General features: G+C 42.2%; 2 protein-coding genes and 1 long non-coding RNA gene across 3 annotated transcripts; 1 reads left to right on the forward strand and 2 right to left on the reverse strand.

Annotated features, from left to right (window-relative positions):
• Positions 1-429: 429 nt before the first annotated feature.
• On the reverse strand, positions 430-1,049 carry LOC124414179. The gene is made up of 2 exons (XR_006929927.1): positions 672-1,049; positions 430-617 (listed from the first exon to the last, which is right to left on the reverse strand). It is a non-coding gene; the product is annotated as an uncharacterized LOC124414179 (long non-coding RNA).
• Positions 1,050-1,107: 58 nt separating this feature from the next.
• LOC124414176 lies at positions 1,108-1,984 on the forward strand. Its single transcript, XM_046895140.1, has 3 exons — positions 1,108-1,367; positions 1,463-1,715; positions 1,792-1,984. The coding sequence occupies exons 1-3, from the start codon at positions 1,175-1,177 to the stop codon at positions 1,805-1,807; spliced, it is 462 nt and encodes a 153-aa protein (XP_046751096.1). The 5' UTR covers positions 1,108-1,174; the 3' UTR covers positions 1,808-1,984.
• A 1,719-nt stretch (positions 1,985-3,703) lies between these two features.
• Positions 3,704-5,278, reverse strand: LOC124414175 (39S ribosomal protein L11, mitochondrial). Its single transcript, XM_046895139.1, has 3 exons — positions 5,064-5,278; positions 4,629-4,818; positions 3,704-4,048 (listed from the first exon to the last, which is right to left on the reverse strand). The coding sequence occupies exons 1-3, from the start codon at positions 5,196-5,198 to the stop codon at positions 3,783-3,785; spliced, it is 591 nt and encodes a 196-aa protein (XP_046751095.1). The 5' UTR covers positions 5,199-5,278; the 3' UTR covers positions 3,704-3,782.
• Positions 5,279-25,096: the final 19,818 nt, after the last annotated feature.

Consider the following 25,096-nt stretch of genomic DNA (forward strand, 5'->3'; position numbering starts at 1 on the left):
CGACTTTGCCGTTCTCATTTCCAGTATACTGAAATTGGAAATCATCTTTTTCGCCTAACTTTATCGCAATTCCAACTTTGGACAGTTGGATTATCGTCGTAGCGTAATTACTGTGGAAGTAGCCAGGGAGTTGAATTGAAACCTTTTGCTGAACACATCTTGGGAAGATCGATCACTGTGGCGTTTCTACTATGGGGTGACAACTTCCTGTGTGCCAGCCAGTTTTCATCTCATCTCTGTGGACTTGAACCTCGATGCAGAGTTCCAGCATTAGATCCTTCCTTACCATATAATTACAGGTTTGTGATCAATTGACCAAAATTAATCTGACTGTTTTACAATACTTATAGGAATCCGTCATTAAATTGTTTCAGGTCTTGCCGGATTTCATTGGCCTTTGCAGTGTGTTTGAAAATTATGTTCTTTCCAGTTCCCATTGTATCCTTGGCGTTGAGATGTTCGACACTTCTGAAGAAAATTAACTCCTAATTCCTGATTTTACATCAGTGATTTTGGATTTACTTCGATAGTATTAATTTGGAGTGAGGAAAAAAAACATGCGCAGACTGGGGATAAAAAAAAAATTATTAAGAAAAATTGGCTCAAAACAAATTAATCTTTATGAAAAAAAATAACACGCTTGAACCACAAAAAAAAAAAAAAAAACTAACCTTGATGAAAAAAAATTAACACGTTTGAACCCCAAAAAAAAATTAAAGCGTTATGTGAAAAGATCACGGCCCAGCAAAAATGCCAATACAAAAAAAAAAAGAAAGAAAAGTATCTGAGAAAAAATACGGAAAGGAAAAATTTAAATTATATCACAAAGTACAAAAAAATAAAATAAAATAAATAAAAAGAGCATGAGCTGGGTCACTGAAAATTGCTTTGCTGGGGAAGGGGGGTATTTTCAGGTGAATGGTACAGAAGAATGAACCCATCGCAGAAGAAAGAAGACAACTGAAGAATGAAGAGGATACTATGCCAGAAGGATACAATCATCCAGAAGAGGATAGTACCGAGGGAAGCAAGGCCGCCATCGAAGGAAGGGGACACCATCCAAAAAAGAAAACGCTGTTTAGAAAAGAACACACTATCGTAGGAGAAGAATCCCGTCGAGAGAAGAGGACGCTATCGTGAGAAGAGGATGCCATCGTGACGAGAGGACGCCATCATGAGAAGAAAACGCCATTCAGAGAATAGGACACCATCAAAGGAAAAAGATCCCATCAAGGAGACGGGATGCAATCGAGGACGAAGGACACTGTTTAGAAAAGAGGACACTATCAAAGGAGGAGGAAGCCATCGAGGACGAAGACGCTACCGAAGGATGTGGATGCCATCAAGGGACGTGGACGCCATCGAGGGATGAAGATGCCATTGAAGGATGTGGATGCCATCGAGGGATGAAGATGCCATTGAAGGATGTAGACGCCATCGAGGGATGAAGATGCCATTGAAGGATGTGGACGCCATCGAGGGATGAAGATGCCATTGAAGGATGTGGACGCCATCGAGGAACGTGGACGCCATCGAGGGACGTGGACGCCATCGAGGGACGTGGACGCCATCGAGGGACGTGGACGCCATCGAGGGACGTGGACGCCATCGAGGGACGTGGACGCCATCGAGGGACGTGGACGCCATCGAGGGACGTGGACGCCATCGAGGGACGTGAACGCCATCGAAGGATGTGGACGCCATCGAGGGACGTGAACGCTATCGAAGGATGTGGACGCCATCGAGGGACGTGAACGTCATCGAAGGATGTGGACGCCATCGAGGGACGTGGACGCAATCGACGTAAGAAAATGGTATCGAGGGAACGGGACACCATCAGGGGCAGAAAACGTTGTTGAGCGAATAGGTCGCCGACCAGGAAGCACGACGCCACCAAGAGAAGATGACGCTATTAAGAAGATGTGATGGCAATTAACTTAAATGTCATAAAATCAAAAGCTTATTGTTGACAAGAGAATTGATCCTGACAACGAACCACCACAATTTCTAAAATTCACAGCTTGTAGTTTAAACAACTAATCACTATCAACGGTGTAAGGTTAATTGACTTTTTACTTTAAGTTATTTCACGAATAGTCTGCGACAACCAGCAAAAAACGATAGGCGTCAAGAATAATTCAATGCCATACATGCAGAATACCTATATCTCTGAAATTGCGATTTTTGGTGGATCATTTTCTTGATTCTATAGAAAATACTGCCATGCCCCGGATTTACCATCTTTCACTATTAAAGATACCTGGGTTCCCCTGCCTGTGACTTTGTGCAGCTAAATTAAATACTTCGTCGAGTCAATATTCAGGAAGAGGATCCCTCATCTGAAGCTTCAAATTTTTGGAATGCAACGGGTTCTGATCTTCGTGAGGTCTGAAAGATGATCCAAAAGTGAGGAGTGGCAGAGTTCCAGCACAAAAGCCTTCTTTCTTGAACAAAACAGGTTTGTTTCAAACCATTACAGCAATCGAATTTAAATAAATACTGATTATTCGTGAACGAACATCACATGCTCATGATTTTTTTGAACTGTTGCAGTCTTTGGTGATACTCTTGGTTAGCTGAATCCTATATCTAGTTTGGCTCTTTCGAACCAGTCAACTCTTACTGCAGATCAACTTAACTTCATCTGCATCTGGAGACTTTTCAACACGTCAGGAGAGATTTACCATCAACACCAATGAAATAGTTTTGACATTGTATAAATAAGCTAACAGATTCTACTTCGTACATGATACATGTTGATGCTGTTAAAGGTACATCACGTTTATTTAGTAGTCAATATCTTAAGCTGCTCAGTAAAATAAAGCGAATATTTTGTAATGGACCATTTATACTTACGTAATATGATAAATGAATATAAACATAAAAAATCTAAAAAATATCAGAAAGCAAATGTACAACTCCTAGACGCGAATGATTTATACTTGATCAAATAAATAAGTAAAATAAAATACCTGTATTGTATCCAATTCAAAAATATGTAAAACTGTACGTATTTATTATTTATCTTGTATATCTAAACAATTCAACACGTGTATAAATTGAAATAATTCATTGTGCATAATCGACTGCAGTTTCGAATTGATATTTCGTTTCACAAGAAAAATTAGTAAGGATAAATTGAATAATTTGAATTCCAAGCTATTCAGAAATTATCAATATGAAGAACAATGTCGGAATTCCTTGTTAATTCACATTAGTGTTCTCATATGAGGATTAATCTAGCGGCCAAACGTGTTGAACTACTTAATAGTGCGGTTCAGTTTTATGTTCTATAAAAAAAAAACACGAGTTTAAGGTATATAGCAAATTTTGGATTGTCACGCCTCACAATCTTATTTTAATCAACATCAGCACATCTGGTCGCTGCAATAACTCTGCCTGCTTGCTTCAGGTTCGTCACTCACATGTGGTAATATCTTATATCCTGCGTAATTCAAAGTAGTATCTTTTAGTTCTAAGGAAAAGGTGTAAGGAAGAGATGTGAAAGTTCCAAGACATAGAGGAGTTCGTAAAGTTGAGACAACAAAGCAGCGAAAAAACACAATATTTTGAAATTTAAGAATGAATTTGACGAAACGCATTTGCTGAGTATGCGTATTATTAGCATTATTAATGCTGGTTGCTGCATTTTAGACAATTCTCAAGTAACAAAATAGAGATTTATCAGAAAAACTCATTGTTACATGTAATTTTTGTATTTGAATTATGTAAATTAATTTCTACAGCTTAAAGTGTTCAGTAAATTTATAGTAACTACGTGACTATGCTGTTCGAAGCATTCTAGCTTCTTTCTTTTCCTGCAATTCTCGCTTTTGCTCTTCGATTACTAATTTTCGTTCTTCCAAAAATTGGCCATATTCTACAGGATCTAATTCACGTACAATACGAATTCCACAACTACGAGCCACACCAACAAACATTTGGCAGATTTGTTTCAAATCCATTAAAGCCATAGAAGGATCTTCAGATTTGATCTTAGCAATTTCATACAAATGTTTCAATGTTATTTTGCCAGCTACTTCTTGACCTGCAAAAAAATAATAATTTTGTTTACTAACACATATTGTTTGGAACTAGAAAAATATATTCCAGTATAGATTACACTCGACTGTGAAATCAGTTACTTTCTTAAAAGTATCGTAGACTGCCTTCATTTAGTCACTTTCGAATGGATAATGCAGGGTGAACGATTGCTTACTAAATGCAACTAGTGAAAGACTGGGAAAGTTATACATAAATAGCAAGTTCATCGGTGATGTATGCCGAACTAACCACTACAGAGAGTCATTGTCAAATTTTAATATTGATTGATAGTAAATTTTTTTTTAATGTACAGCGTGGTACATTCATTTATCACATGTATGTAACTATCATCATGCATCAGGAAAGGTCAGGGTGCTTTATTGAACCCCATACATAACGGCAGTGTGAATTATAGGAATGTAACTTGTGGTCCGGCATACAAAGCTTTCAAGTATGTCTTGAATTCTTGTATATCCGATGAAGAACAATTGAACTTTTAGCTCAGAAAAGTGGGAGTATCTAATTTTGATTAATTCGTCATAACCATATGAAACGAGGGAAAGAAAGCGAATGGTAACACTGACCAGAGTGCATTGCACCACGCTGAATTCCAGCAGCTTGCTTTAAATAAAAAGTTGCTGGTGGCTTGTGGATCACCAAGTCATAAGTGCGGTCAGAGGTCACTCGTACTCGACAAGGCAATGGAATTCCTTCTTTGATATCTTTGGTTCTCTCATTAAAATCTTTGCAAAAAGCTGCAATGTTTATGTTCCGCTGAAACAGATGGTTACGTTTTTACTATCGGTGTTACAGTAACTCCAGTTGAAGGTCTAAATTCTAGCAATGAGTCAAAAATTCACTACTTGCATGATGGGTGAATTTGTAAAAATGTAAGATTAATGATCAAATAAGTAGCATTAGGAAGAAGCACAGTTTGAAATGCAAAAGAATGACCCTATATATTCGGACAGATCATTGCGCAAAGATGCAATAGTAAATAGTATCAATTCAAACCTAACCTGTCCAAGGACAGGTCCTAGCGGCGGACTGGGCATTGCCATACCAGCCGGTATATCGGTCTTCAGTTTCGATGAATGATCCACTTTCGCGACAGCTTTTCTCATCGACTTTAATTTCCCTCCGGCTCGAGACATTTCTGTACCGTAATCTTAGATAGAGTTGTTTTTGTAAGGCTCGAGTATTACGTTTCTAATTGAGGCTCTAAACGGCAACTCGCAAAAATGTAAGACGGGTCACGCTGTTCAGGCGGTGGATTGCTGGTGGTACTTTATAGCGTTTTCCACTGGGGAATCCGGTGCATATTTTTACGCGTGAGTAAGTGAGACAGAAGTACTCTCAGTTTATCTGTGTCTCAGTTGCTCTAATGTGAAAAACTGGAGTCAGTGCGCACTCGGTGCACCAGTGGAAAACGCTATTAGTCTCGGAACAGGCTACACCCGCACGAGGTATTCGGCAGTTTCCCACGTCCCTTGTGCAAATGCGGGTATTTCTAGTTGGAACGGCCAACCTGCTTACTCACTCCCTGCGACTACAATTCATAATGTAACGAATGAAGACTATTATTATGTTTGTTGTTGTTGTTGTTGTTGTTGTTGTTGTTGTTGTTGTTGTTGTTGTTGTTGTTGTTGTTGTTGTTGTTGTTGTTGCTGCTGCTGCTGCTGCTGCTGCTGGTGCTGTTGCTGCTGTTGCTGTTGCTGTTGTTGGTGTTGTTTTTGTTGCTATTGCTGTTGTTGGTGTTGTTGTTATTTTTTGTTGACCCGAAAACCTTTTGTTTCAGAATCAATTCGTATGACCGTTTCTGGACTAAATGGACTGCCTGAGACACAGAAAACGCACCACGAAGAGTATAGGACCAACAGTGGACAATTAAGTTAAGCGAAAATATCTAAAAAAATCAAACCGCAATTCTATTTAGCGAATAATTGTAGAAGTGCTATACTCTGACACTACACACATGTACTATAATTAGGGCATATTGAATAAACTGGAGTTAAACTTTGGAAACTATGAGATTGTGACTCATCTTCCCCTCTTCCTCATGCCGTCAAAATTTTCGCCAAAAATCCAAAGGGGTAAGCCTTACTTTTTTGGTCATTTTCGGAGCCGAAAATTTCTCGTCTCGGAATCGATTTGTATGACCATCTCTTGAGTATTTCGACTCCCAGGAACTCGGAAAAAACATAAAAAAGAGCGTAGGACCAGCAGCAGAGAAATGACGACGAAAATCATGAGTTTTTCGGCTGTAACTTTTTAGCTATCGCTCGCAGCGTATTGGGACTGCGCTTAATCGATTCCTCTCGCGAAAATACGTCAGGATAGGGCATGCAAAAGTTTATTGCAGCACTTTTCGGAATCGTCGAAATTTTCGCCAAAAATCCAAAGGGGTAAGCCTTACTTTTTTGGTCATTTTCGGAGCCAAAAATTTCTCGTCTCGGAATCGATCTGTATGACCATCTCTAGAGTAATTCGACCCCGGGGAACTCGGAAAAAACATAAAAAAGAGCGTAGGATCAGCAGCAGAGAAATGACGACGAAAATCATGAGTTTTTCGGCTGTAACTTTTCAGCTATCGCTCGCAGCGTATTGGGACTGCGCTTAATCGATTCCTCTCGCGAAAATACGTCGGGATAGGGCATGCAAAAGTGAATTGCAGCACTTTTCGGAATCGTTGGAATTTTCGCCAAAAATCCAAAGGGGTAAGCCTTACTTTTTTGGTCATTTTCGAAACCAAAAATTTCTCGTCTCGGAATCGATTTGTATGACCATCTCTAGAGTAATTCGACCCCCAGGAACTCGGAAAAAACACAAAAAAGAGCGTAGGATCAGCAGCAGAGAAATGACGACGAAAATCATGAGTTTTTCGGCTGTAACTTTTTAGCTATCGCTCGCAGCGTATTGGGACTGCGCTTAATCGATTCCTCTCGCGAAAATACGTCGGGATAGGGCATGCAAAAGTGAATTGCAGCACTTTTCGGAATCGTTGGAATTTTCGCCAAAAATCCAAAGGGGTAAGCCTTACTTTTTTGGTCATTTTCGAAACCAAAAATTTCTCGTCTCGGAATCGATTTGTATGACCATCTCTAGAGTAATTCGACCCCCAGGAACTCGGAAAAAACACAAAAAAGAGCGTAGGATCAGCAGCAGAGAAATGACGACGAAAATCATGAGTTTTTCGGCTGTAACTTTTTAGCTATCGCTCGCAGCGTATTGGAACTGCGCTTAATCGATTCCTCTCGCGAAAATACGTCAGGATAGGGCATGCAAAAGTTGATTGCAGCACTTTTCGGAATCGTCGAAATTTTCGCCAGAAATCCAAAGGGGTAAGCCTTACTTTTTTGGTCATTTTTGGGGCCAAAAATTTCTCGTCTCGGAATCAATTTGTATGACCATCTCTAGAGTAATTCGACCCCCAGGAACTCGGAAAAAACATAAAAAAGAGCGTAGGATCAGCAGCAGAGAAATGACGACGAAAATCATGAGTTTTTCGGCTGTAACTTTTTAGCTATCGCTCGCAGCGTATTGGGACTGCGCTTAATCGATTCCTCTCGCGAAAATACGTCGGAATAGGGCATGCAAAAGTGAATTGCAGCACTTTTCGGAATCGTTGAAATTTTCGCCAAAAATCCAAAGGGGTAAGCCTTACTTTTTTGGTCATTTTCGGAGCCAAAAATTTCTCGTCTCGGAATCGATTTGTATGACCATCTCTAGAGTAATTCGACCCCCAGGAACTCGGAAAAAACATAAAAAAGAGCGTAGGACCAGCAGCAGAGAAATCACGACAAAAATCATGAGTTTTTCGGCTGTAACTTTTTAGCTATCGCTCGCAGCGTATTGGGACTGCGCTTAATCGATTCCTCTCGCGAAAATACGTCGGAATAGGGCATGCAAAAGTGAATTGCAGCACTTTTCGGAATCGTCGAAATTTTCGCCAAAAATCCAAAGGGGTAAGCCTTACTTTTTTGGTCATTTTCGGAGCCAAAAATTTCTCGTCTCGGAATCGATTTGTATGACCATCTCTAGAGTAATTCGACCCCCAGGAACTCGGAAAAAACATAAAAAAGAGCGTAGGATCAGCAGCAGAGAAATGACGACGAAAATCATGAGTTTTTCGGCTGTAACTTTTCAGCTATCGCTCGCAGCGTATTGGGACTGCGCTTAATCGATTCCTCTCGCGAAAATACGTCGGGATAGGGCATGCAAAAGTTGATTGCAGCACTTTTCGGAATCGTTGAAATTTTCGCCAAAAATCCAGAGGGGTAAGCCTTACTTTTTTGGTCATTTTCGGAGACGAAAATTTCTCGTCTCGGAATCGATTTGTATGACCATCTCTAGAGTATTTCGACCCCCAGGAACTCGGAAAAAACATAAAAAAGAGCGTAGGACCAGCAGCAGAGAAATGACGACGAAAATCATGAGTTTTTCGGCTGTAACTTTTTAGCTATCGCTCGCAGCGTATTGGAACTGCGCTTAATCGATTCCTCCCGCGAAAATACGTCGGGATAGGGCATGCAAAAGTTGATTGCAGCACTTTTCGGAATCGTTGAAATTTTCGCCAAAAATCCAAAGGGGTAAGCCTTACTTTTTTGGTCATTTTCGGAGCCAAAAATTTCTCGTCTCGGAATCGATTTGTATGACCATCGCTAGAGTAATTCGACCCCCAGGAACTCGGAAAAAACATAAAAAAGAGCGTAGGATCAGCAGCAGAGAAATGACGACGAAAATCATGAGTTTTTCGGCTGTAACTTTTTAGCTATCGCTCGCAGCGTATTGGAACTGCGCTTAATCGATTCCTCTCGCGAAAATACGTCAGGATAGGGCATGCAAAAGTTGATAGCAGCACTTTTCGGAATCGTCGAAATTTTCGCCAAAAATCCAAAGGGGTAAGCCTTACTTTTTTGGTCATTTTTGGAGCCAAAAATTTCTCGTCTCGGAATCCATTTGTATGACCATCTCTAGAGTAATTCGACCCCCAGGAACTCGGAAAAAACACAAAAAAGAGCGTAGGATCAGCAGCAGAGAAATGACGACGAAAATCATGAGTTTTTCGGCTGTAACTTTTCAGCTATCGCTCGCAGCGTATTGGGACTGCGCTTAATCGATTCCTCTCGCGAAAATACGTCGGGATAGGGCATGCAAAAGTTGATTGCAGCACTTTTCGGAATCGTTGAAATTTTCGCCAAAAATCCAAAGGGGTAAGCCTTACTTTTTTGGTCATTTTCGGAGACGAAAATTTCTCGTCTCGGAATCGATTTGTATGACCATCTCTAGAGTATTTCGACCCCCAGGAACTCGGAAAAAACATAAAAAAGAGCGTAGGACCAGCAGCAGAGAAATGACGACGAAAATCATGAGTTTTTCGGCTGTAACTTTTCAGCTATCGCTCGCAGCGTATTGGGACTGCGCTTAATCGATTCCTCTCGCGAAAATACGTCGGGATAGGGCATGCAAAAGTTGATTGCAGCACTTTTCGGAATCGTTGAAATTTTCGCCAAAAATCCAAAGGGGTAAGCCTTACTTTTTTGGTCATTTTCGGAGACGAAAATTTCTCGTCTCGGAATCGATTTGTATGACCATCTCTAGAGTAATTCGACCCCCAGGAACTCGGAAAAAACATAAAAAAGAGCGTAGGATCAGCAGCAGAGAAATGACGACGAAAATCATGAGTTTTTCGGCTGTAACTTTTCAGCTATCGCTCGCAGCGTATTGGGACTGCGCTTAATCGATTCCTCTCGCGAAAATACGTCGGGATAGGGCATGCAAAAGTTGATTGCAGCACTTTTCGGAATCGTTGAAATTTTCGCCAAAAATCCAAAGGGGTAAGCCTTACTTTTTTGGTCATTTTCGGAGACGAAAATTTCTCGTCTCGGAATCGATTTGTATGACCATCTCTAGAGTATTTCGACCCCCAGGAACTCGGAAAAAACATAAAAAAGAGCGTAGGACCAGCAGCAGAGAAATGACGACGAAAATCATGAGTTTTTCGGCTGTAACTTTTTAGCTATCGCTCGCAGCGTATTGGAACTGCGCTTAATCGATTCCTCTCGCGAAAATACGTCAGGATAGGGCATGCAAAAGTTGATTGCAGCACTTTTCGGAATCGTCGAAATTTTCGCCAAAAATCCAAAGGGGTAAGCCTTACTTTTTTGGTCATTTTTGGAGCCAAAAATTTCTCGTCTCGGAATCCATTTGTATGACCATCTCTAGAGTAATTCGACCCCCAGGAACTCGGAAAAAACATAAAAAAGAGCGTAGGATCAGCAGCAGAGAAATGACGACGAAAATCATGAGTTTTTCGGCTGTAACTTTTCAGCTATCGCTCGCAGCGTATTGGGACTGCGCTTAATCGATTCCTCTCGCGAAAATACGTCGGGATAGGGCATGCAAAAGTTGATTGCAGCACTTTTCGGAATCGTTGAAATTTTCGCCAAAAATCCAAAGGGGTAAGCCTTACTTTTTTGGTCATTTTCGGAGACGAAAATTTCTCGTCTCGGAATCGATTTGTATGACCATCTCTAGAGTAATTCGACCCCCAGGAACTCGGAAAAAACATAAAAAAGAGCGTAGGATCAGCAGCAGAGAAATGACGACGAAAATCATGAGTTTTTCGGCTGTAACTTTTCAGCTATCGCTCGCAGCGTATTGGGACTGCGCTTAATCGATTCCTCTCGCGAAAATACGTCGGGATAGGGCATGCAAAAGTTGATTGCAGCACTTTTCGGAATCGTTGAAATTTTCGCCAAAAATCCAAAGGGGTAAGCCTTACTTTTTTGGTCATTTTCGGAGACGAAAATTTCTCGTCTCGGAATCGATTTGTATGACCATCTCTAGAGTATTTCGACCCCCAGGAACTCGGAAAAAACATAAAAAAGAGCGTAGGACCAGCAGCAGAGAAATGACGACGAAAATCATGAGTTTTTCGGCTGTAACTTTTTAGCTATCGCTCGCAGCGTATTGGGACTGCGCTTAATCGATTCCTCTCGCGAAAATACGTCGGAATAGGGCATGCAAAAGTGAATTGCAGCACTTTTCGGAATCGTTGAAATTTTCGCCAAAAATCCAAAGGGGTGAGCCTTACTTTTTTGGTCATTTTCGGAGCCAAAAATTTCTCGTCTCGGAATCGATTTGTATGACCATCTCTAGAGTAATTCGACCCCCAGGAACTCGGAAAAAACATAAAAAAGAGCGTAGGATCAGCAGCAGAGAAATGACGACGAAAATCATGAGTTTTTCGGCTGTAACTTTTTAGCTATCGCTCGCAGCGTATTGTAACTGCGCTTAATCGATTCCTCTCGCGAAAATACGTCGGGATAGGGCATGCAAAAGTTGATTGCAGCACTTTTCGGAATCGTCGAAATTTTCGCCAAAAATCCAAAGGGGTAAGCCTTACTTTTTTGGTCATTTTCGGAGACGAAAATTTCTCGTCTCGGAATCGATTTGTATGACCATCTCTAGAGTATTTCGACCCCCAGGAACTCGGAAAAAACATAAAAAAGAGCGTAGGACCAGCAACAGAGAAATGACGACGAAAATCATGAGTTTTTCGGCTGTAACTTTTTAGCTATCGCTCGCAGCGTATTGGGACTGCGCTTAATCGATTCCTCTCGCGAAAATACGTCAGGATAGGGCATGCAAAAGTTGATTGCAGCACTTTTCGGAATCGTCGAAATTTTCGCCAAAAATCCAAAGGGGTAAGCCTTACTTTTTTGGTCATTTTCGGAGCCAAAAATTTCTCGTCTCGGAATCGAATTGTATGACCATCTCTAGAGTACTTCGACCCCCAGGAACTCGGAAAAAACATAAAAAAGAGCGTAGGATCAGCAGCAGAGAAATGACGAGGAAAATCATGAGTTTTTCGGCTGTAACTTTTCAGCTATCGCTCGCAGCGTATTGGGACTGCGCTTAATCGATTCCTCTCGCGAAAATACGTCGGGATAGGGCATGCAAAAGTTGATTGCAGCACTTTTCGGAATCGTCGAAATTTTCGCCAAAAATCCAAAGGGGTAAGCCTTACTTTTTTGGTCATTTTCGGAGCCGAAAATTTCTCGTCTCGGAATCGATTTGTATGACCATCTCTAGAGTAATTCGACCCCCAGGAACTCGGAAAAAACATAAAAAAGAGCGTAGGATCAGCAGCAGAGAAATGACGACGAAAATCATGAGTTTTTCGGCTGTAACTTTTTAGCTGTCGCTCGCAGCGTATTAGGACTACGCTTAATCGATTCCTCTCGCGAAAATACGTCGGGATAGGGCATGCAAAAGTTGATTGCAGCACTTTTCGGAATCGTCGAAATTTTCGCCAAAAATCCAAAGGGGTAAGCCTTACTTTTTTGGTCATTTTCGGAGCCAAAAATTTCTCGTCTCGGAATCGAATTGTATGACCATCTCTAGAGTACTTCGACCCCCAGGAACTCGGAAAAAACATAAAAAAGAGCGTAGGATCAGCAGCAGAGAAATGACGACGAAAATCATGAGTTTTTCGGCTGTAACTTTTCAGCTATCGCTCGCAGCGTATTGGGACTGCGCTTAATCGATTCCTCTTGCGAAAATACTTCGGGATAGGGCATGCAAAAGTTGATTGCCGCACTTTTCGGAATCGTCGAAATTTTCGCCATAAATCCAAAGGGGTAAGCCTTACTTTTTTGGTCATTTTCGGAGCCAAAAATTTCTCGTCTCGGAATCGATTTGTATGACCATCTCTAGAGTACTTCGACCCCCAGGAACTCGGAAAAAACATAAAAAAGAGCGTAGGATCAGCAGCAGAGAAATGACGACGAAAATCATGAGTTTTTCGGCTGTAACTTTTCAGCTATCGCTCGCAGCGTATTGGGACTGCGCTTAATCGATTCCTCTCGCGAAAATACGTCGGGATAGGGCATGCAAAAGTTGATTGCAGCACTTTTCGGAATCGTCGAAATTTTCGCCAAAAATCCAAAGGGGTAAGCCTTACTTTTTTGGTCATTTTCGGAGCCGAAAATTTCTCGTCTCGGAATCGATTTGTATGACCATCTCTAGAGTAATTCGACCCCCAGGAACTCGGAAAAAACATAAAAAAGAGCGTAGGATCAGCAGCAGAGAAATGACGACGAAAATCATGAGTTTTTCGGCTGTAACTTTTTAGCTGTCGCTCGCAGCGTATTAGGACTACGCTTAATCGATTCCTCTCGCGAAAATACGTCGGGATAGGGCATGCAAAAGTTGATTGCAGCACTTTTCGGAATCGTCGAAATTTTCGCCAAAAATCCAAAGGGGTAAGCCTTACTTTTTTGGTCATTTTCGGAGCCAAAAATTTCTCGTCTCGGAATCGAATTGTATGACCATCTCTAGAGTACTTCGACCCCCAGGAACTCGGAAAAAACATAAAAAAGAGCGTAGGATCAGCAGCAGAGAAATGACGACGAAAATCATGAGTTTTTCGGCTGTAACTTTTCAGCTATCGCTCGCAGCGTATTGGGACTGCGCTTAATCGATTCCTCTCGCGAAAATACGTCGGGATAGGGCATGCAAAAGTTGATTGCCGCACTTTTCGGAATCGTCGAAATTTTCGCCATAAATCCAAAGGGGTAAGCCTTACTTTTTTGGTCATTTTCGGAGCCAAAAATTTCTCGTCTCGGAATCGAATTGTATGACCATCTCTAGAGTACTTCGACCCCCAGGAACTCGGAAAAAACATAAAAAAGAGCGTAGGATCAGCAGCAGAGAAATGACGACGAAAATCATGAGTTTTTCGGCTGTAACTTTTTAGCTATCGCTCGCAGCGTATTGGAACTGCGCTTAATCGATTCCTCTCGCGAAAATACGTCGGGATAGGGCATGCAAAAGTTGATTGCAGCACTTTTCGGAATCGTCGAAATTTTCGCCAAAAATCCAAAGGGGTAAGCCTTACTTTTTTGGTCATTTTCGGAGACGAAAATTTCTCGTCTCGGAATCGATTTGTATGACCATCTCTAGAGTATTTCGACCCCCAGGAACTCGGAAAAAACATAAAAAAGAGCGTAGGACCAGCAACAGAGAAATGACGACGAAAATCATGAGTTTTTCGGCTGTAACTTTTTAGCTATCGCTCGCAGCGTATTGGGACTGCGCTTAATCGATTCCTCTCGCGAAAATACGTCAGGATAGGGCATGCAAAAGTTGATTGCAGCACTTTTCGGAATCGTCGAAATTTTCGCCAAAAATCCAAAGGGGTAAGCCTTACTTTTTTGGTCATTTTCGGAGCCAAAAATTTCTCGTCTCGGAATCGAATTGTATGACCATCTCTAGAGTACTTCGACCCCCAGGAACTCGGAAAAAACATAAAAAAGAGCGTAGGATCAGCAGCAGAGAAATGACGAGGAAAATCATGAGTTTTTCGGCTGTAACTTTTCAGCTATCGCTCGCAGCGTATTGGGACTGCGCTTAATCGATTCCTCTCGCGAAAATACGTCGGGATAGGGCATGCAAAAGTTGATTGCAGCACTTTTCGGAATCGTCGAAATTTTCGCCAAAAATCCAAAGGGGTAAGCCTTACTTTTTTGGTCATTTTCGGAGCCGAAAATTTCTCGTCTCGGAATCGATTTGTATGACCATCTCTAGAGTAATTCGACCCCCAGGAACTCGGAAAAAACATAAAAAAGAGCGTAGGATCAGCAGCAGAGAAATGACGACAAAAATCATGAGTTTTTCGGCTGTAACTTTTTAGCTGTCGCTCGCAGCGTATTAGGACTACGCTTAATCGATTCCTCTCGCGAAAATACGTCGGGATAGGGCATGCAAAAGTTGATTGCAGCACTTTTCGGAATCGTCGAAATTTTCGCCAAAAATCCAAAGGGGTAAGCCTTACTTTTTTGGTCATTTTCGGAGCCAAAAATTTCTCGTCTCGGAATCGAATTGTATGACCATCTCTAGAGTACTTCGACCCCCAGGAACTCGGAAAAAACATAAAAAAGAGCGTAGGATCAGCAGCAGAGAAATGACGACGAAAATCATGAGTTTTTCGGCTGTAACTTTTCAGCTATCGCTCGCAGCGTATTGGGACTGCGCTTAATCGATTCCTCTCGCGAAAATACGTCGGGATAGGGCATGCAAAAGTTGATTGCCGCACTTTTCGGAATCGTCGAAATTTTCGCCATAAATCCAAAGGGGTAAGCCTTACTTTTTTGGTCATTTTCGGAGCCAAAAATTTCTCGTCTCGGAATCGAATTGTATGACCATCTCTAGAGTACTTCGACCCCCAGGAACTCGGAAAAAACATAAAAAAGAGCGTAGGATCAGCAGCAGAGAAATGACGACGAAAATCATGAGTTTTTCGGCTGTAACTTTTTAGCTATCGCTCGCAGCGTATTGGAACTGCGCTTAATCGATTCCTCTCGCGAAAATACGTCGGGATAGGGCATGCAAAAGTTGATTGCAGCACTTTTCGGAATCGTCGAAATTTTCGCCAAAAATCCAAAGGGGTAAGCCTTACTTTTTTGGTCATTTTCGGAGACGAAAATTTCTCGTCTCGGAATCGATTTGTATGACCATCTCTAGAGTATTTCGACCCCCAGGAACTCGGAAAAAACATAAAAAAGAGCGTAGGACCAGCAACAGAGAAATGACGACGAAAATCATGAGTTTTTCGGCTGTAACTTTTTAGCTATCGCTCGCAGCGTATTGGGACTGCGCTTAATCGATTCCTCTCGCGAAAATACGTCAGGATAGGGCATGCAAAAGTTGATTGCAGCACTTTTCGGAATCGTCGAAATTTTCGCCAAAAATCCAAAGGGGTAAGCCTTACTTTTTTGGTCATTTTCGGAGCCAAAAATTTCTCGTCTCGGAATCGAATTGTATGACCATCTCTAGAGTACTTCGACCCCCAGGAACTCGGAAAAAACATAAAAAAGAGCGTAGGATCAGCAGCAGAGAAATGACGAGGAAAATCATGAGTTTTTCGGCTGTAACTTTTCAGCTATCGCTCGCAGCGTATTGGGACTGCGCTTAATCGATTCCTCTCGCGAAAATACGTCGGGATAGGGCATGCAAAAGTTGATTGCAGCACTTTTCGGAATCGTCGAAATTTTCGCCAAAAATCCAAAGGGGTAAGCCTTACTTTTTTGGTCATTTTCGGAGCCGAAAATTTCTCGTCTCGGAATCGATTTGTATGACCATCTCTAGAGTAATTCGACCCCCAGGAACTCGGAAAAAACATAAAAAAGAGCGTAGGATCAGCAGCAGAGAAATGACGACGAAAATCATGAGTTTTTCGGCTGTAACTTTTTAGCTGTCGCTCGCAGCGTATTAGGACTACGCTTAATCGATTCCTCTCGCGAAAATACGTCGGGATAGGGCATGCAAAAGTTGATTGCAGCACTTTTCGGAATCGTCGAAATTTTCGCCAAAAATCCAAAGGGGTAAGCCTTACTTTTTTGGTCATTTTCGGAGCCAAAAATTTCTCGTCTCGGAATCGAATTGTATGACCATCTCTAGAGTACTTCGACCCCCAGGAACTCGGAAAAAACATAAAAAAGAGCGTAGGATCAGCAGCAGAGAAATGACGACGAAAATCATGAGTTTTTCGGCTGTAACTTTTCAGCTATCGCTCGCAGCGTATTGGGACTGCGCTTAATCGATTCCTCTCGCGAAAATACGTCGGGATAGGGCATGCAAAAGTTGATTGCAGCACTTTTCGGAATCGTCGAAATTTTCGCCAAAAATCCAAAGGGGTAAGCCTTACTTTTTTGGTCATTTTCGGAGCCGAAAATTTCTCGTCTCGGAATCGATTTGTATGACCATCTCTAGAGTAATTCGACCCCCAGGAACTCGGAAAAAACATAAAAAAGAGCGTAGGATCAGCAGCAGAGAAATGACGACGAAAATCATGAGTTTTTCGGCTGTAACTTTTTAGCTGTCGCTCGCAGCGTATTAGGACTACGCTTAATCGATTCCTCTCGCGAAAATACGTCGGGATAGGGCATGCAAAAGTTGATTGCAGCACTTTTCGGAATCGTCGAAATTTTCGCCAAAAATCCAAAGGGGTAAGCCTTACTTTTTTGGTCATTTTCGGAGCCAAAAATTTCTCGTCTCGGAATCGAATTGTATGACCATCTCTAGAGTACTTCGACCCCCAGGAACTCGGAAAAAACATAAAAAAGAGCGTAGGATCAGCAGCAGAGAAATGACGACGAAAATCATGAGTTTTTCGGCTGTAACTTTTCAGCTATCGCTCGCAGCGTATTGGGACTGCGCTTAATCGATTCCTCTTGCGAAAATACGTCGGGATAGGGCATGCAAAAGTTGATTGCCGCACTTTTCGGAATCGTCGAAATTTTCGCCAAAAATCCAAAGGGGTAAGCCTTACTTTTTTGGTCATTTTTGGAGCCAAAAATTTTTCGTCTCGGAATCCATTTGTATGACCATCTCTAGAGTAATTCGACCCCCAGGAACTCGGAAAAAACATAAAAAAGAGCGTAGGATCAGCAGCAGAGAAATGACGACGAAAATCATGAGTTTTTCGGCTGTAACTTTTCAGCTATCGCTCGCAGCGTATTGGGACTGCGCTTAATCGATTCCTCTCGCGAAAATACGTCGGGATAGGGCATGCAAAAGTTGATTGCAGCACTTTTCGGAATCGTTGAAATTTTCGCCAAAAATCCAAAGGGGTAAGCCTTACTTTTTTGGTCATTTTCGGAGACGAAAATTTCTCGTCTCGGAATCGATTTGTATGACCATCTCTAGAGTATTTCGACCCCCAGGAACTCGGAAAAAACATAAAAAAGAGCGTAGGACCAGCAGCAGAGAAATGACGACGAAAATCATGAGTTTTTCGGCTGTAACTTTTCAGCTATCGCTCGCAGCGTATTGGGACTGCGCTTAATCGATTCCTCTCGCGAAAATACGTCGGGATAGGGCACGCAAAAGTTGATTGCAGCACTTTTCGGAATCGTTGAAATTTTCGCCAAAAATCCAAAGGGGTAAGCCTTACTTTTTTGGTCATTTTCGGAGACGAAAATTTCTCGTCTCGGAATCGATTTGTATGACCATCTCTAGAGTAATTCGACCCCCAGGAACTCGGAAAAAACATAAAAAAGAGCGTAGGATCAGCAGCAGAGAAATGACGACGAAAATCATGAGTTTTTCGGCTGTAACTTTTCAGCTATCGCTCGCAGCGTATTGGGACTGCGCTTAATCGATTCCTCTCGCGAAAATACGTCGGGATAGGGCATGCAAAAGTTGATTGCAGCACTTTTCGGAATCGTTGAAATTTTCGCCAAAAATCCAAAGGGGTAAGCCTTACTTTTTTGGTCATTTTCGGAGACGAAAATTTCTCGTCTCGGAATCGATTTGTATGACCATCTCTAGAGTATTTCGACCCCCAGGAACTCGGAAAAAACATGAAAAAGAGCGTAGGACCAGCAGCAGAGAAATGACGACGAAAATCATGAGTTTTTCGGCTGTAACTTTTTAGCTATCGCTCGTAGCGTATTGGGACTGCGCTTAATCGATTCCTCTCGCGAAAATACGTCGGAATAGGGCATGCAAAAGTGAATTGCAGCACTTTTCGGAATCGTTGAAATTTTCGCCAAAAATCCAAAGGGGTAAGCCTTACTTTTTTGGTCATTTTCGGAGCCAAAAATTTCTCGTCTCGGAATCGATTTGTATGACCATCTCTAGAGTAATTCGACCCCCAGGAACTCGGAAAAAACATAAAAAAGAGCGTAGGATCAGCAGCAGAGAAATGACGACGAAAATCATGAGTTTTTCGGCTGTAACTTTTTAGCTATCGCTCGCAGCGTATTGGAACTGCGCTTAATCGATTCCTCTCGCGAAAATACGTCGGGATAGGGCATGCAAAAGTTGATTGCAGCACTTTTCGGAATCGTCGAAATTTTCGCCAAAAATCCAAAGGGGTAAGCCTTACTTTTTTGGTCATTTTCGGAGACGAAAATTTCTCGTCTCGGAATCGATTTGTATGACCATCTCTAGAGTATTTCGACCCCCAGGAACTCGGAAAAAACATAAAAAAGAGCGTAGGACCAGCAACAGAGAAATGACGACGAAAATCATGAGTTTTTCGGCTGTAACTTTTTAGCTATCGCTCGCAGCGTATTGGGACTGCGCTTAATCGATTCCTCTCGCGAAAATACGTCAGGATAGGGCATGCAAAAGTTGATTGCAGCACTTTTCGGAATCGTCGAAATTTTCGCCAAAAATCCAAAGGGGTAAGCCTTACTTTTTTGGTCATTTTCGGAGCCAAAAATTTCTCGTCTCGGAATCGAATTGTATGACCATCTCTAGAGTACTTCGACCCCCAGGAACTCGGAAAAAACATAAAAAAGAGCGTAGGATCAGCAGCAGAGAAATGACGAGGAAAATCATGAGTTTTTCGGCTGTAACTTTTCAGCTATCGCTCGCAGCGTATTGGGACTGCGCTTAATCGATTCCTCTCGCGAAAATACGTCGGGATAGGGCATGCAAAAGTTGATTGCAGCACTTTTCGGAATCGTCGAAATTTTCGCCAAAAATCCAAAGGGGTAAGCCTTACTTTTTTGGTCATTTTCGGAGCCGAAAATTTCTCGTCTCGGAATCGATTTGTATGACCATCTCTAGAGTAATTCGACCCCCAGGAACTCGGAAAAAACATAAAAAAGAGCGTAGGATCAGCAGCAGAGAAATGACGACGAAAATCATGAGTTTTTCGGCTGTAACTTTTTAGCTGTCGCTCGCAGCGTATTAGGACTACGCTTAATCGATTCCTCTCGCGAAAATACGTCGGGATAGGGCATGCAAAAGTTGATTGCAGCACTTTTCGGAATCGTCGAAATTTTCGCCAAAAATCCAAAGGGGTAAGCCTTACTTTTTTGGTCATTTTCGGAGCCAAAAATTTCTCGTCTCGGAATCGAATTGTATGACCATCTCTAGAGTACTTCGACCCCCAGGAACTCGGAAAAAACATAAAAAAGAGCGTAGGATCAGCAGCAGAGAAATGACGACGAAAATCATGAGTTTTTCGGCTGTAACTTTTCAGCTATCGCTCGCAGCGTATTGGGACTGCGCTTAATCGATTCCTCTCGCGAAAATACGTCAGGATAGGGCATGCAAAAGTTGATTGCAGCACTTTTCGGAATCGTCGAAATTTTCGCCAAAAATCCAAAGGGGTAAGCCTTACTTTTTTGGTCATTTTCGGAGCCAAAAATTTCTCGTCTCGGAATCGAATTGTATGACCATCTCTAGAGTACTTCGACCCCCAGGAACTCGGAAAAAACATAAAAAAGAGCGTAGGATCAGCAGCAGAGAAATGACGAGGAAAATCATGAGTTTTTCGGCTGTAACTTTTCAGCTATCGCTCGCAGCGTATTGGGACTGCGCTTAATCGATTCCTCTCGCGAAAATACGTCGGGATAGGGCATGCAAAAGTTGATTGCAGCACTTTTCGGAATCGTCGAAATTTTCGCCAAAAATCCAAAGGGGTAAGCCTTACTTTTTTGGTCATTTTCGGAGCCGAAAATTTCTCGTCTCGGAATCGATTTGTATGACCATCTCTAGAGTAATTCGACCCCCAGGAACTCGGAAAAAACATAAAAAAGAGCGTAGGATCAGCAGCAGAGAAATGACGACGAAAATCATGAGTTTTTCGGCTGTAACTTTTTAGCTGTCGCTCGCAGCGTATTAGGACTACGCTTAATCGATTCCTCTCGCGAAAATACGTCGGGATAGGGCATGCAAAAGTTGATTGCAGCACTTTTCGGAATCGTCGAAATTTTCGCCAAAAATCCAAAGGGGTAAGCCTTACTTTTTTGGTCATTTTCGGAGCCAAAAATTTCTCGTCTCGGAATCGAATTGTATGACCATCTCTAGAGTACTTCGACCCCCAGGAACTCGGAAAAAACATAAAAAAGAGCGTAGGATCAGCAGCAGAGAAATGACGACGAAAATCATGAGTTTTTCGGCTGTAACTTTTCAGCTATTGCTCGCAGCGTATTGGGACTGCGCTTAATCGATTCCTCTTGCGAAAATACGTCGGGATAGGGCATGCAAAAGTTGATTGCCGCACTTTTCGGAATCGTCGAAATTTTCGCCATAAATCCAAAGGGGTAATCCTTACTTTTTTGGTCATTTTCGGAGCCAAAAATTTCTCGTCTCGGAATCGATTTGTATGACCATCTCTAGAGTACTTCGACCCCCAGGAACTCGGAAAAAACATAAAAAAGAGCGTAGGATCAGCAGCAGAGAAATGACGACGAAAATCATGAGTTTTTCGGCTGTAACTTTTCAGCTATCGCTCGCAGCGTATTGGGACTGCGCTTAATCGATTCCTCTCGCGAAAATACGTCGGGATAGGGCATGCAAAAGTTGATTGCAGCACTTTTCGGAATCGTCGAAATTTTCGCCAAAAATCCAAAGGGGTAAGCCTTACTTTTTTGGTCATTTTCGGAGCCGAAAATTTCTCGTCTCGGAATCGATTTGTATGACCATCTCTAGAGTAATTCGACCCCCAGGAACTCGGAAAAAACATAAAAAAGAGCGTAGGATCAGCAGCAGAGAAATGACGACGAAAATCATGAGTTTTTCGGCTGTAACTTTTTAGCTGTCGCTCGCAGCGTATTAGGACTACGCTCAATCGATTCCTCTCGCGAAAATACGTCGGGATAGGGCATGCAAAAGTTGATTGCAGCACTTTTCGGAATCGTCGAAATTTTCGCCAAAAATCCAAAGGGGTAAGCCTTACTTTTTTGGTCATTTTCGGAGCCAAAAATTTCTCGTCTCGGAATCGAATTGTATGACCATCTCTAGAGTACTTCGACCCCCAGGAACTCGGAAAAAACATAAAAAAGAGCGTAGGATCAGCAGCAGAGAAATGACGACGAAAATCATGAGTTTTTCGGCTGTAACTTTTCAGCTATCGCTCGCAGCGTATTGGGACTGCGCCTAATCGATTCCTCTTGCGAAAATACGTCGGGATAGGGCATGCAAAAGTTGATTGCCGCACTTTTCGGAATCGTCGAAATTTTCGCCAAAAATCCAAAGGGGTAAGCCTTACTTTTTTGGTCATTTTTGGAGCCAAAAATTTTTCGTCTCGGAATCCATTTGTATGACCATCTCTAGAGTAATTCGACCCCCAGGAACTCGGAAAAAACATAAAAAAGAGCGTAGGATCAGCAGCAGAGAAATGACGACGAAAATCATGAGTTTTTCGGCTGTAACTTTTCAGCTATCGCTCGCAGCGTATTGGGACTGCGCTTAATCGATTCCTCTCGCGAAAATACGTCGGGATAGGGCATGCAAAAGTTGATTGCAGCACTTTTCGGAATCGTTGAAATTTTCGCCAAAAATCCAAAGGGGTAAGCCTTACTTTTTTGGTCATTTTCGGAGACGAAAATTTCTCGTCTCGGAATCGATTTGTATGACCATCTCTAGAGTATTTCGACCCCCAGGAACTCGGAAAAAACATAAAAAAGAGCGTAGGACCAGCAGCAGAGAAATGACGACGAAAATCATGAGTTTTTCGGCTGTAACTTTTCAGCTATCGCTCGCAGCGTATTGGGACTGCGCTTAATCGATTCCTCTCGCGAAAATACGTCGGGATAGGGCATGCAAAAGTTGATTGCAGCACTTTTCGGAATCGTTGAAATTTTCGCCAAAAATCCAAAGGGGTAAGCCTTACTTTTTTGGTCATTTTCGGAGACGAAAATTTCTCGTCTCGGAATCGATTTGTATGACCATCTCTAGAGTCATTCGACCCCCAGGAACTCGGAAAAAACATAAAAAAGAGCGTAGGATCAGCAGCAGAGAAATGACGACGAAAATCATGAGTTTTTCGGCTGTAACTTTTCAGCTATCGCTCGCAGCGTATTGGGACTGCGCTTAATCGATTCCTCTCGCGAAAATACGTCGGGATAGGGCATGCAAAAGTTGATTGCAGCACTTTTCGGAATCGTTGAAATTTTCGCCAAAAATCCAAAGGGGTAAGCCTTACTTTTTTGGTCATTTTCGGAGACGAAAATTTCTCGTCTCGGAATCGATTTGTATGACCATCTCTAGAGTATTTCGACCCCCAGGAACTCGGAAAAAACATAAAAAAGAGCGTAGGACCAGCAGCAGAGAAATGACGACGAAAATCATGAGTTTTTCGGCTGTAACTTTTTAGCTATCGCTCGTAGCGTATTGAGACTGCGCTTAATCGATTCCTCTCGCGAAAATACGTCGGAATAGGGCATGCAAAAGTGAATTGCAGCACTTTTCGGAATCGTTGAAATTTTCGCCAAAAATCCAAAGGGGTAAGCCTTACTTTTTTGGTCATTTTCGGAGCCAAAAATTTCTCGTCTCGGAATCGATTTGTATGACCATCTCTAGAGTAATTCGACCCCCAGGAACTCGGAAAAAACATAAAAAAGAGCGTAGGATCAGCAGCAGAGAAATGACGACGAAAATCATGAGTTTTTCGGCTGTAACTTTTTAGCTATCGCTCGCAGCGTATTGGAACTGCGCTTAATCGATTCCTCTCGCGAAAATACGTCGGGATAGGGCATGCAAAAGTTGATTGCAGCACTTTTCGGAATCGTCGAAATTTTCGCCAAAAATCCAAAGGGGTAAGCCTTACTTTTTTGGTCATTTTCGGAGACGAAAATTTCTCGTCTCGGAATCGATTTGTATGACCATCTCTAGAGTATTTCGACCCCCAGGAACTCGGAAAAAACATAAAAAAGAGCGTAGGACCAGCAACAGAGAAATGACGACGAAAATCATGAGTTTTTCGGCTGTAACTTTTTAGCTATCGCTCGCAGCGTATTGGGACTGCGCTTAATCGATTCCTCTCGCGAAAATACGTCAGGATAGGGCATGCAAAAGTTGATAGCAGCACTTTTCGGAATCGTCGAAATTTTCGCCAAAAATCCAAAGGGGTAAGCCTTACTTTTTTGGTCATTTTCGGAGCCAAAAATTTCTCGTCTCGGAATCGAATTGTATGACCATCTCTAGAGTATTTCGACCCCCAGGAACTCGGAAAAAACATAAAAAAGAGCGTAGGATCAGCAGCAGAGAAATGACGACGAAAATCATGAGTTTTTCGGCTGTAACTTTTTAGCTATCGCTCGCAGCGTATTGGAACTGCGCTTAATCGATTCCTCTCGCGAAAATACGTCGGGATAGGGCATGCAAAAGTTGATTGCAGCACTTTTCGGAATCGTCGAAATTTTCGCCAAAAATCCAAAGGGGTAAGCCTTACTTTTTTGGTTATTTTCGGAGACGAAAATTTCTCGTCTCGGAATCGATTTGTATGACCATCTCTAGAGTATTTCGACCCCCAGGAACTCGGAAAAAACATAAAAAAGAGCGTAGGACCAGCAACAGAGAAATGACGACGAAAATCATGAGTTTTTCGGCTGTAACTTTTTAGCTATCGCTCGCAGCGTATTGGGACTGCGCTTAATCGATTCCTCTCGCGAAAATACGTCAGGATAGGGCATGCAAAAGTTGATTGCAGCACTTTTCGGAATCGTCGAAATTTTCGCCAAAAATCCAAAGGGGTAAGCCTTACTTTTTTGGTCATTTTCGGAGCCAAAAATTTCTCGTCCCGGAATCGAATTGTATGACCATCTCTAGAGTACTTCGACCCCCAGGAACTCGGAAAAAACATAAAAAAGAGCGTAGGATCAGCAGCAGAGAAATGACGAGGAAAATCATGAGTTTTTCGGCTGTAACTTTTCAGCTATCGCTCGCAGCGTATTGGGACTGCGCTTAATCGATTCCTCCCGCGAAAATACGTCGGGATAGGGCATGCAAAAGTTGATTGCAGCACTTTTCGGAATCGTCGAAATTTTCGCCAAAAATCCAAAGGGGTAAGCCTTACTTTTTTGGTCATTTTCGGAGCCGAAAATTTCTCGTCTCGGAATCGATTTGTATGACCATCTCTAGAGTAATTCGACCCCCAGGAACTCGGAAAAAACATAAAAAAGAGCGTAGGATCAGCAGCAGAGAAATGACGACGAAAATCATGAGTTTTTCGGCTGTAACTTTTTAGCTGTCGCTCGCAGCGTATTAGGACTACGCTTAATCGATTCCTCTCGCGAAAATACGT

This window comes from Diprion similis, chromosome 13 (assembly GCF_021155765.1).
Source record: "Diprion similis isolate iyDipSimi1 chromosome 13, iyDipSimi1.1, whole genome shotgun sequence".
NCBI lineage: Eukaryota > Metazoa > Arthropoda > Insecta > Hymenoptera > Diprionidae > Diprion > Diprion similis.

What these genes read in the sequence shown, in the direction of transcription:
- LOC124414176 (XM_046895140.1), top strand. Translation starts at nt 1,175, where the DNA reads ATGAGAAGAAAACGCCATTCAGAGAATAGGACACCATCAAAGGAAAAA. An exon ending in GGACGTGGACGCCATCGAGG is followed by an intron (nt 1,368 to 1,462) that starts GATGAAGATGCC and finishes ATGCCATTGAAG; the next exon opens with GATGTGGACGCCATCGAGGG.
- LOC124414175 (XM_046895139.1), bottom strand. Translation starts at nt 5,198, where the DNA reads ATGTCTCGAGCCGGAGGGAAATTAAAGTCGATGAGAAAAGCTGTCGCG. An exon ending in TAGGACCTGTCCTTGGACAG is followed by an intron (nt 4,819 to 5,063) that starts GTTAGGTTTGAA and finishes CATCTGTTTCAG; the next exon opens with CGGAACATAAACATTGCAGC. An exon ending in GCGTGGTGCAATGCACTCTG is followed by an intron (nt 4,049 to 4,628) that starts GTCAGTGTTACC and finishes ATTTTTTTGCAG; the next exon opens with GTCAAGAAGTAGCTGGCAAA.